This window comes from Poecile atricapillus, chromosome 6 (genome assembly GCF_030490865.1).
Source record: "Poecile atricapillus isolate bPoeAtr1 chromosome 6, bPoeAtr1.hap1, whole genome shotgun sequence".
NCBI lineage: Eukaryota > Metazoa > Chordata > Aves > Passeriformes > Paridae > Poecile > Poecile atricapillus.
This window is the reverse complement of record NC_081254.1, coordinates 20,781,106-20,793,938: the sequence shown is the minus strand read 5'-3', so window position 1 is coordinate 20,793,938 and position 12,833 is coordinate 20,781,106. Positions and strand designations below refer to the sequence as shown.

At 43.1% G+C, this 12,833-nt stretch overlaps 1 protein-coding gene across 2 annotated transcripts in view; it reads left to right on the top strand.

The window, feature by feature from the left end:
* Positions 1–7,370: 7,370 nt before the first annotated feature.
* VSTM4 (V-set and transmembrane domain containing 4) overlaps positions 7,371–12,833 on the top strand; it is a 32,399-nt gene continuing 26,936 nt past the window's right edge. For both annotated transcript variants that reach the window (XM_058842016.1, XM_058842015.1), the window contains exon 1: positions 7,371–7,502. In XM_058842016.1, coding sequence (XP_058697999.1) covers positions 7,448–7,502 — 55 coding nt within the window. In that variant the 5' untranslated portion in view covers positions 7,371–7,447. The remainder of the gene's footprint in view (positions 7,503–12,833) is intronic.

Genomic DNA, 12,833 nt, shown 5'->3' with positions numbered 1-12,833 from the left:
AGGAGAGGAATGTAGCAAAAAAAAAAATCAGATTCTTATTTTTAATAGGTAGTGCATATTTGAGAGCTTATCCAAAGCAAGTTTTCAGACAGAAATACAAGCTGATTTGGTGATATGACATCCTCACATCTTTTCCATGGGGCCACAACAATGCTAATATCTATTTTTGGTTAAGAGATGCATCCAAGCTTATGGTATGTGCAGTGTGTGAGATGTGGCTTCTGTCTCAGCAAAGAATCATTTAAACAAATGGCACCTGAACTGCTGTACTTTGAAAAAGAACAGATAATGTATTTTTTTTGCTCCTAATTTTTACTTTTAAAGGAAAGAAGATGAAGAACACAATATTCAGTACCTGACAGCTACATGAAAGAGATGCCTTTAGTGTGCTACAGCATCTGACTGTTTTTCAGTTAGATGCAGCATATGTCCTCATCTACAACATGAAAGACAATCTGTTCTAAAATACCCAGTATTTGAAGGACACAAAACAAATATTTTGTTTATTCAAAGCTCAGTCAAAAATTCTTCAGAGAGATCATCTTAGAGACACAAATGAGGTAACTTTTTAAGCAGTTCATAGGCTTACTAGATATTTGGATAAATATTTTTTCATTATTTCGCTTCTCAGCAGGAAACATAACCACTTGTCTCATCCATAATTCCTCCTGAAGCTCAAAGTTCAACCACTATTCAAACCTATGCAGCACACAAAATTTGACTGGAGTTCCCCGATTAAACTGCCTCTAATAAACGTATTTACTGGAAGAATTCCTTAAGAAGCAGTAGGCTTTTACTGTTTTTAAGTTTAAAGAATCTGTTTTAAAATTAGCATCTACCAAAGTGTAGCGACACCATTCCTGACAACAGAGCAAAAGTGCAGCACATCTTCCAGGGACATTCCTGAGGTTAGGGAAGGATTCCCTGCTTTTCTGACAACAAACTTTGTGCTGTGAGTATGTGCATGGGTATTTTGTTTTCAGCTTGGAATGTTTTAAAAAACTCAAAACTCAGAGTAACAGCATTTACTATCAAAAAAAAATTTCATCAAGGATTTATTATCCTTAAGAAAAGCAAAAATAGAAGAAACTCTTAGTGGACACAGTAGAAAACAGAGATCAGAGGGCAAGATTCTATTTGTGCCCAAGAAGGACAAAGTAGGTCAGAGAGAAAATGGTGTTATTCCTTGGGATGTGAAGACCTGAAATACTTTTCTTCTGTGTTGTGTTCAAGGATTTAGTACTTCTGCTTAAGGAGACAACAAACAGAAAGCATAAAATGGTCTCAAAACCAACCAAGGCTAGAAGAGCTCTTTGGACCTCATTGAGTCCAACATTCTTCTCTATAATTCACCTTCACCCAAATCTTGCATTCCACAAGCATTCAATTCTCTGCTTCAACACTGCTTCAATTTTTCTCAATCCAGGTGACTGGGTAAGGGCAGATCAGAAATATCAGGAAGTGGGAAGGGATGCATTTTTGGTAATATTTCTGGTTTCTGAACAGAAGCAGGTAGGTCGAAAGAATTTATATGGAAGCATTTATTTTTAAGATACATCAAAGCTAAATGTGCTACTTTGGAAAGTTTTTTGAAGTGATGTTTGAAAACATAAGACAGTAAATCCAAGCAAAATCCCAAAAGTCTGGAACAAGTACATTACACCTTTTGACTTTAGTTGACTGCTTTTGTGGTGTGACTTTCCAAGAGCCATGTAGCAGCTGTTCGAACATTCCTATGTGGGTACAGTGATTGTTTCATGATCAGCTTCACCTTAAAATGTTCTCCCTCCCATCAAGCTTTATTCTATCAGAAAACACCTCTGGCACTGTGGGAGCCACACAGCCACTCTGTCCACAGAGGGGGGATGCACTGGAAAACTTCTGTCTCCTCAGCATAGAACTAAGTGACAGAGAAGCACATTGAGTGGTTGGGTCTGATCAGTGAGGCTTTGACACATCTTGCTGAGACAGCACAAGCTGCAAACTATGTGAAGCTGGAAAAGTCTCCTGGGAATACAGTACTGTGTTTTTGCCCTGCCCTTAAGTATTTATTTATTCCAGCTACAGTCAGAAAAAGGGCACTGAACCAGAAGGATCATTTCTTTGTTTCAGTAGAGTCATCCTTAAATCAGTCAGCCCCTTAGAAAGAAGGTCCGGAGACAAATTATGGACGCAAAGTCCATATAAAATATGGTGCCAGCACAGCTTGTGTAGAAAGCATAGACTGAATTACAACATGTGACCTCACAGATAAACTATATCCTGCAGTCTTTCAGAGACTTGTCCTTCCCCAAACCTGTGTGCAATACTTATGTGGGGAGGAAGGCAAGCCAGAACAGGCGATATCACAGTGCATTGTCAGGTCAGCTGTCACTGACTGTGTGGTTCTGGAGTCTGTGCTCTCTCTGAGCTGAGCAGAGTGGGATCAGCGGGCTCACAGGGGTAGCTTGCAGTCCTGCCAGTAATGTTCTAACTAGGACAGGTGCCTAATGAGAATGCATAGCCAGAACATACCAATGCACTGAAAAGCCTTTGAAATCCATCTTATCATGACATTTGCTCACCAACTGCCAGAAATATGGCCAGATAAAAGTGATATTTTAATATTTTTGGAGAACAGAACTGGAGCAGCAATAGACTTTTTAATGGTTCCCAAATGACACTGCCACTCGATGTAGCTGACACTGCTATATACAACTATGTGAAGCTGGAGCTGTGTCTTTGTACATGACAATCATGGAACACTCTTCAACTCTTGCACACACTTAACTACGCAGGAAGTATATGTGACAGAGCCTCTAAGCACTCTTGCAAAACTCCTACAGGTCTCATTTTTTCTCAGGATTAGCAGTGCTCTGAGAATTGGGATGATCAAAGTTGAAGCAAAAGCTAAGAAAAACGTACTAAATCCCCTGTGCTTTTGTGCAGTCCCAAACATAACCATAAAAGCAATAACAAAAGCAAGTTTTCTGTACCAAAGTGAAATGAGCTCTTATTTGAAGAAAGAAAATAAAAATATATTACAGCATCAATAGTAAGGATTTCACTTCTCCATGAAAGCATGGCTGCACAACAGCCACAAAACCTCAGACCCTTCCCAGATACATCAGTATCATTCATTCTGAAATGATCCATGATCCCTGATGAAGTCACTGAAAGAAAAAAGGAAAAGGGAATGGAAGGACACCTGACACAGGGGAAAGCAAATCTGCAGTTAACAACATCAACCTATCTATCTAGATATTTTCCAATCAATCAGAAATAAATGGCCGGAAGAAAAAATACGATCAAAGCCCCAAACACAGTGTAAACATTGCATGATGTTCTGACACCTAAAAAGCATGATGCTTATAATTTTGAAGCTCTTACATAATGTTTTTTCTGTTGACAAGAAGCTGGGTTCACAAAACAGTATTTTCCATGTGCTGATCCACCACATAACCATAGAAAAAAACCAGGAGCATGGTTTTCCACGTTGTTCTGAGGTTCTGGATTGATACAGTTCAAAGGTAACTTGGCTCATTAAAGGAACAGGAAAGTTTGGATACAGATACAAACACCCTTCATGCTTGGCAATATTGAATCAATTTGGATCTTATCCATCTCTGATCACTGAACATGCATTTTTAGTTAGGATTCCTTGGGTCATGGGAGCTACCAACTGCTGGATTCTGAAAAAGACCCAGTCATAACTAATGTATCTGATGGTAAGTTCCAGACAGGCAGAGAGCATCTTTGCACACTGCCTGCATGAGATGTGGAAGGGTGATAAGCTGTAGCTGCCCTGAAAGAAGATGCCCAGGTGAAAGATGAAAAGTTCAGAGACAGTTTATTGCTGCAGGTGGGGAGCAAACTCCCATACATCACTCAGAACACGTATAGCTCTCCTTAACAGCATATCGGGTATGAGAGCAGGCAGCCCACCCCAGCCCATCAACACATGGTGAGAGCTGCAGCCTTGAGAAAACCTTTTTTCCATGCTAGAGCCCAGCCAAAGCAGCCCAGTGTGAGTTGCAGCAGATGCCACCGTGTCCCTCTGCCACACTGCAACACTACTGTAAGGGCAAGCCACAGTCCTGCTCAAAGAATCCTGCAGCACATTCTGGAGACACATTTGGGAATGCAAGTAAGACCTTTCAAAGAAAGAAAGCAGGTTAAGAACAGCCAGAGAGGGAGGACAGGACAGCAAAAGCCAAGAGGCTGTGGTTACCTCTCCTGACAGATGTGACTTTGCAGAGAGGCAAAGGGGATTTGCACAGCAGGTCTCACCCCGAGCGGCTAAAGCTGATGATTTCAATAACACTGCCCCAGGGAGAGAGGGGCTCCAGGCTCTGCAAACAGTCAGTCTGCGCTGTGTCAGCTGCACTGGAGTGCTGATTAGGCACTTTTTCTCCTCAGAGCAGACCCATTCAGCAGGAAACGAGGCCACATACGTGCTGCCAGAGCTGAGAAAGCCATATCCTGCGGGTCAGAGGCTCCACTCGCGTGCGTCAGCACACTTCCAGAGCAGCAAAGGGAGGTACACTGTCTTACAGAGAGAGCTGTGCCTGGTGGGGAAAAAGTATTGCATGTAAAACTGTACTGCATGTTCATCTGACCTTTGGGATTTTTGGTGCATGGATAAACTATGATGGTATCAGGTAAGAGATATCAAAAATCTTGAAAAAACATTTTACAAAACCAGGAACATCTCAGCAGCAACACATGGGTGGAAGGGATGTAAGATTTTAAGAGCAAAGAAAGACAAATCATACAATTGCCACCTTTCATGCTGGTTGCCCCAGTTCCAGTAACAAACCCTTCCAACAGAGGGACAAAGGAAGATTGCATTTCACCCACCTGCAGCCCAGAGGTGAGAACTGATTTATAAAAAGTCATCCAACAAATCAGCATCAAGCCTGGGAAGATGGGAGGTCAGAAGTTTATGTTTGTCCACAGCACACTAGCCTGACTAGTGCTGTCTGGCCCACGAGTATATCCTAAGAGATTGGCACAGTGTAGATTTACTCAGGTGTGTTAAGTGTTGGGTTGCCTGATGAGTGCTGCTGTCAGTACAATTTAGAGAGAACAAGAGAGAGACCTGTACACAGATCTACAGGTCCTGCTCTATCTGTGCAAAGAAAAGCTCTCCCTTAGCAAAAATCCTAAAAGGGCAGAATTACCTGAGCTCATTTATGCAATGACAAGTAAAAAAGAGTTTCAGCCTAGACCACTTTTAAAAGTACCTTTGGAAATTTAGAATAAATATCCCTTTAAGAATAAGAATTACTTTTAATGTTGCTGAAGAATTTTCAAGACAGAGTAGTAAAAGTGGTTCTACAGAAAAGACAGAGGGAACTGTCAAATGTACAGAGATCACAAGCTCAAACCAGAAAGTATGTTTTCAGTAAACTGTCAGGCACGAGATATTTCAGAAGTCCAGATGTGCCTTTGACTCTTCTGTCTATCACAAGCACATACATTATATAAAGCCTTCTCCCCAGTTAAATGGTCTTGTTCTGTCCCAAAGCTTGTTAGGGTTCTTGATGCAACTAAAGGAGCTGTTGGTGCAAACAGGAATGGGGATTACTGAGAAACAACAAACATTGATACTGATTCTCTCAGTGCATCTTTCAGCTCTGTACGGCCCACTCACTCATGTGAGACCCTAGGCAGTCCTTACTGATGTCTTTACACCAGTATTTTGTACGCACCATTAAAAGATTAGTAGGCTGAAGGAATTTATGAGACATGGAGAGAAGCATGAATGAGTCTAGCAAAATTATATCAGAAGGTTTAAGATGTCCATCCAGCCTAATATCATGCCTCAAGCAATGGGAAGGAGTAGATGCTTTGGAAGGGTATGCAAAATCTGTCATCCCTGATTTCCTCTCTTTTAGCTGTTCAAGGACTTCTTGAAATGGAGTTTCCATCAGGACCATCAAACTATATAATTGCTGGTAGAATGTTTTTTAGTGAGTTTGTCTGTTTGTTTTTGAATTAGCTTATCTCTGATAGGATTTCCCTTTGCTGTGTTAAAGGAGTAGATTTGAATATACAAATTTTAATTACCTCCACAGGCAGTATAAATTTTAAAAACTTCTTCTGCTTCCTTAAGTCTGCTGATCACTCTGCATAATCCAGACCTGTCACTCTCTTGTGAGAAGTGTTTGCTGTATGGACACAAAAATCTCTCCCTGGAGGAAGCAAATTACAAGATTTTAAAGCCAGTTTTCAGTCTCATAAGGATCAGATTTAGCACATGCTAAATTATCTGTGATGCTTAAAAGCAGACATGTATTATCCTGTCTAAGTGATTACTAAGAGAGGGGTGGAGTAGTTAAATCTGTATTAATTGCCCTATCCAGGGAAGCAGGAATACCAATGTGTTTGTATCATCCATACTTCATGCAACCTGAATATATAACCCATCATACCCGCTGGCAGAAGTATTAAATCCATTTCTGGGGAGATTTGTAGGTTTTCAAGTGATAAACACCTCAGAAGGAGCACAGGAGAAAGGCAGGAATGGACTACAAGGTGCCAATTTCCCTTGTCCATTCTGGTCTAGCACTGTAGTACCATTTGTGAAGACAAAGACGCCAGCCTTGGGGTGATGCGCCTTAAGCTACTATATCAATTAATTCAGGTTGGTTTTAGAGAGGTTGATTGTCAGTGATCAGTAGGTGCTGTCACAGCAGAAGGCAAACACCAGAGCATTGTATGCAGTGTCCTGGCACAGGTGTCCTAAATGCCTACAGCATTCATCCCCATGCCTGCTGATGGGCTACTCCTGCCTGCCAGACCTCCTTGCCCCCAGGCTGCCAGCACCTGAACCCACGGAATGGGAGATAATGTTAACTAGAACTGCCAGGGAATGGTGGTCCTGTTCCAGTTATGGAATGGGATAAGTGGAATGGGCATGAGGGCCTTCAAAATTGCCAATACATCCAGGAAACCTGAGAGGATGCCTAATACAGCCTCCCGCATGCCAGCAACCTACCCCACAGCATCCAGCTGCCGGGCTGCCTCACCTGCTCGTACAGAGGTTTTCTGTACTCAGGGAGGGAGGGAGTTTCTCATTTCCCATCGACACAGACCCACGTCCTTTGGGCAAGGGGTGCGTGTGTGCGCAGAGATGATCGCGGAAGCTAGAGATGGAGCATCCCTGTCTAGCCCTAATGCCACCCTACAGGCATGGTGTGCACAGAAACGACAGGGCGAGAAAAAGCAGAGTTGAAGGGGGGCAGGACGCTGGGCAACGCGAAGGAGTAGGGAGGGAAGGAAGAAAGCGGAAAAAAAAAAAAAAAAAAAAAAAAAAGAAAAAAAGAAAAGGAGGAGAAAGGGGAGGAGATGAAAAGCAAGGGGAGAAGGGAGGACCGGGCGGGGAGGAGGCGAGAGGCCGGGGAGGAGAAGAGGGAGGCAGCTCGGCAGAGGGGGACGGACGGGACGCGGCGCCCCGCGGGCCATGCGCCTCCTGGCTACGGCGCTGGCCGCCCTGCTGGCCACGGCCTCGGCCCCAGGTAAGCGGTACCGCGGGGCCAGTGCCCAGCGGGACCCGACCCCTCCCCTGGGCCCCCTCCTCGGGCAGACCGCGGCTCGGGCAGCCCCCGCCGGGCAATGCCGAGCGGGGCCGGTCCCTCAGCGGGTCCGGGTCCCTCAGCGGGTCCGGGTCCCTCAGCGGGTCCGGGTCCCTCAGCGGGCCGAGTCCTTCAGCGGGTCCGGGTCCCTCAGCGGGTCCGGGTCCCTCAGCGGGCCGGGCAGCGCCGCGCTCGGGCGGGACGGGAGCTGGGCCGGAGCTCGGGGCAGGCATCCGGGGAGCCTCTCCGGCCGCCCGGTCCCGGCCCCGCTCCGCCGGCCCTGCCCCGGCTCCCGGCAGCAGCGCTTCTTCACAGCTGTCGGGTCCTTTCTAGAGAAGTAAGCCCTTTCCATGCAAGTTCATGGAAATAGGTCTTCGGCCGTCTTCTGTGCCAGGCAAAGCCGAAGCAAAGGGAGATTTGGGATTGCTTTTTCCGCAGGTGCCCCGATCCTGCATCAGGTGGAAATGGAACCTGTGGGTTACTTGTAAAAAGCGTCCTCCCTTTAAGACCTTTATGCCTCCAAAAAAAAGGTATATTGGACAGCGTTGTGTGTCCTGAAGCTGCAGAACAGACCCAGAGTCGGGATCTGAACTTCCAGGTGCAGTGGGCTCATAGGAGTGAGGATGCCTAGCTCATTCAAGGCTGATGAAAGAGTCGAATTTGAACTCCACTGCAGAAGGGCAGGAGATGGTGGAGGCAGAGTTTTGGTTCTGCACTGACCATCATTGGTCAGTGCAGAATCTTTCTCTGAGGGGCAGCCTCCGACTTGTGAAACTTGCAGACAGGTCTGTTCAACTGAAAGCAGCTGGTTGTGTTTTGGTGCTCTTGCTAGCCAGCTCCTAATTATTTTCATTTAAACAAAGAGCTTTGCTTCTTCCTGACTCATCTGATCTTTTTAACTGTAAAGAAATCAAACTAAAGCAGGCTTTGACAGTAGCATAGCTTCACTGAACAAACTACAGCACAGATAAAAGCCATCCCTTTATATGCTTCTGGTCATTCAAAGCTGAGATCAGAAGGTAGCCACCCTACTTGCATGCCCCTCTAGTCCCCCAGATATCCCAGTCCCCCAGCTGTCAGTTCTTGCAGCACTGGAGGGTGGGATGTCGATTCTGCCCGTCATCTCCGTGGAGGAGGGGAGAGAGGCCCATGTACAACACTGAACCTGGGCTGTGAGCAGTTGTACACAGGAACAGCTTCACTCTGATCTCAACTGATCTAACTGGGGCTCTCCCACAAAACCACAGCCATGCTGAAACTGCTCACCACATGTAAGGGCCCAGTGGCCACTGTAAGTCCTTTGGCACTGTTCCAGCACAGACAGAGGGAAGAGGTCCTGGCATAAACAAGTTTCTGGGTGCTAGAAGTATAGTTTGGTACTCCTGACAGTGCTGTCAAAGTGTTTTGCTGTGTAATATGGCAGACAGCAAAGTCTAAATCTAGCTAATTCTTGAACTTGAACTGGTGTAAGCAGAAGTGAGCTATTTCCAAAGTGGGATTTTTTAAAAGAGAGCTTAGGCAGCAGTCACCTTTCCTGACTCCCCAAAGGCTACTGACACATGCTGGTGGAACATACTAGAGAAGCACACAGCTAAAATGTAGGGATGGGAGCAACTCAGCAAGCTTATTGCAAAAAGGAGAGAAGTTTGATGGTTAAGCACGCTGCAAATAAATGACTCTCTGACTCTCTCTCCTCCCCCTTTCTATAAATAATTTCCCTTTTCAAGCAGAAATAAGACTGAAACTCTTGTGGTGAGCTCCACCTGAACAGCTACATCGTACTACACTGGGAAGGCAGAAGAAGATAAACAGTGATTCCTCACTTCAAACAGCAATCTGAAGTCTAGAAATTCAGTGCTATGTTGGAACATAAGCCTGCTCTTAAGTTGTGAAGTCTCCTCCTCTTGGCAAGGAGCCCATTACAAGGGTAAACCTCATGTTGGGGCTGACCAGTGCCTGCTAAAGACAGGAGGAACATGTCCACTAGTGTCTGAGAGCCTTGAATGAGGGTTTTCCTTTCCACATAGGAGGAGGTAAATGAACTCTTTCCTTCAAAATCCACTGTTCCTCGTCCAGTGGCAGTAGGAGGATAAAGTCAAATGGATACTGTTTTTCTGCTTTATATAAAGCATCACCTGAACCTGTTCAACATGAGCTGATACCATGATAAAAGCAGAATGAGATTTCCAAAACTCTCCCCATTGCTGTACTTGTGCAGCTGCACCAATGGGTGCCACAGTAGGAAGATGAGGAGATAGGTTCCCATTGATCAGAAACATGAAGGATGCAAAATTTGATATGTCCCTATAAAAAGGCATGTCCCCAGAGGAAAAGTAGAAGCCTTAGGTATAAAATAACCAATAATGTTTGTATGAATGTGAACAGCTAGAAAGGGATCAGAGTCTCCATGTACAATGCTGCTTTATCTTCTCACAGAGGCTTCCATCATCACCATATCTGACTTCCTCTGTATTTTCTCTTGGGTACTTCTTGGCACTATGTTCTGCCTAGTTTGGAATTAAGCACTGAGTTTTTTGCCTTTTATTTTGGGACTCTGTTTCACTATTACTCCTAGCCAGATTTTTCAAAAAAGATGTTCACATGTCAGGAAAATGACATAATTGTTTTTCTTCACAGTTTTCACGATATGTTCATAATTTCAGCAAAAAAAAAAAATAAAAAAATCTGTGTTCTTCATGTGCCCAAACCATAATTTTATAAATGATTTATTAAACATTTATTGCCTAAGTACGTTTGAGGACCCCAAAAAGTGTTGAAAATCTCAAAGTTAATCCTTATTTACTAAGCAACACAACCTTCAAAATTTAGTCTTATTTTGCTGGCAGAGACAGCCATTTACTGGCTTCCCTTCTGCCAATAAAACACCAAGGCCAGTAAGTCCACAGAGTAATAACTGAAGTTTCATGCCTGGAAAGCTTTTGGTGGGATTCAGCCTTCATTTTAAATTTCAAGGTCCCGTGCTACTTACTTATGCTTTCTAGAATCCAAAATAACCTTTCTTTGGCATTTACGTGAATTGCAGACACAAACAACGCACAAATAACTTTATCAATAACGTCATCCACACTTAGTTGTAGTTTCTTCAAGAATTTTTTTTTTAAAAAGCCAAACTCTTCTATATACGAAATATTTTCTCCGTAACAAAAAAGTGACATCTACTTGGAATAAACATGCAATTCAGTAGAGATTTTGACTGACGTGGCACAAAATAATTTTTCATACTATTAATTTTCAGAATTCTTCTCAAACAGTTGCAATACAACTTCTTTAATTTAGTGGATTTGCTGTAAATAAGGTGATATAATTCACGGCTTCATTTCACTGCTTCACTGGGACTATAAAAACCAGTGTCTCTGTCTCCAGAACTCCTTCAGAAATAGAATGGGAATACTTTACTTGCTTATTTTGAAGATAAATATATGTTTGTGTTTCAGGAGCTGATGTCAGACAATAGTCTCTGCCAAAACACTCATCCCCTTTGTTAAAATGTTCCTTGCTGATGTGCTAGAAAAGTGTCCAGAAATGAAAAAATCATTCTCCCAGAGTTGCAATTCTCATTAGTATTTGAGTGCAGTATGGTATTCACATAACAGGAAGTTCACATTTTAGAGGACATTTCATGCTTTGCAGATTCATTGCAGGGAGTGCTTGCTCACTGCTGAAATATGGTTCTCTCTCTAGTGGATGCCCTCAGACTGGTGGATTACACATCACAAGTCATTTAGGGAACACATTGCCACAATACACCATTGGTCAAAAATAGATCACTCTCTGATTTGACTAATCAGGATGTTCTTAAAGTGCATTAGGAAGGGAATAAAATGAGTCTTGATTCCCATGCCTCAGAAAACCAGTCCAGTATAAATCAGTTAGGTCAGGAAAGGGAAATCTTCCTCTAATGAACAGCTATGGACACTTTTTTCAGCCTTCACCTATACTGGCTATTATTAGAAGTAAAGCAGAGAGACAAAGACCTGGTCTATGTGATGGTATAGGATGAAGAACATTAAAGACAAGAATCAGAAATTATTGGAACAATGGAATAATCATTTGTCCCAACACAATCTCATGTCATATTTTGTCAAGCAAATAATGTCAGATAAACTTGAATTTGTAGTCAGAAAAACTAGTCTCATGGATTTAACCCAGGTTTGAGATGACATTTGATTATGACAAGGAGAATATTACTTAAAATAGAGAACACGGGGAACTGTAGGATATAGAGAATTCAGTGGCCTTCCAGGGATAATCCAGGGAACAGTATGATGTAAGGTCTGCACAAATGATGTCTAAAAGAAGTAGACAGGAGCATGCATGTTGAAATTGTAGCTTTATTAAATTAGCATAAGACAAGGACAGCACATAGGAAAAACTGAGGATGGGTAACAGAAGTGGAACAGAAGTTAGTACTGCAAAGTCTCATTCTTGGGGATTAGTGAGAATTTCTAGATACACTGGGAACTGAACCACAAATGACAAAGAAGGGAAAACACACAAGTATGCCATTTATTTATAATCTGAAACATAATCACATATAAAATTATTACGAAAAAGGACAAGATAATTCTGGGATATACCAGGCAAGGTATATCCTAGTCAAACCTGAGAAGTACTGTGAGTATTCCACAGGATATTGGAGATCTTCTTTCCAGATACTGCCTGTGTCTGCAGTCAATTACAGGAAAAAAAATAAATTAATTACAATCAAACCCAAAATTTAAACTGTAAACAATACAGAGAAGGGCTGTTAGGGTGAATAGGGAAGACACTACTTTACTAGAGGATGCTAAGAGAGTTTGTCTTCTTTAGTGCAACAAAGCGAAGGCTGAGGCCAGACAATTGCTTTGTATATGGGGTCAGGAAGTAGGCTCTAGAGAAGAAAATGCTATTTTATACTTAAAGCTGGCACAGGAACAAATGAGCATAAACTGGCTATTGAAACCATTTAGTCTGGAAGTCCTAAGAAGGATTCAATCTGTCAGAAGATCTGGTCACAGAACAGCTTTCCAAAACTGTTCACAGTGATAAGAGATTACGTAAAGTTGGTCCTGTGATGCCAGCACTGTCTGCATGTCAGCTCTAGGTTACTGATTAGTGACAGAAACAATGCTGTGAGCAGACTCACCTGAAGGAGGGCCTCGTGCCATAAGAGAGGCAGACGATGTCAGGTTCTACAAGGTCATTAAATTGCTGCACACAAAACAGATACCATCAGTTTACCTGGGCTTGCACGTTGGGACAGATTGTGGTGCT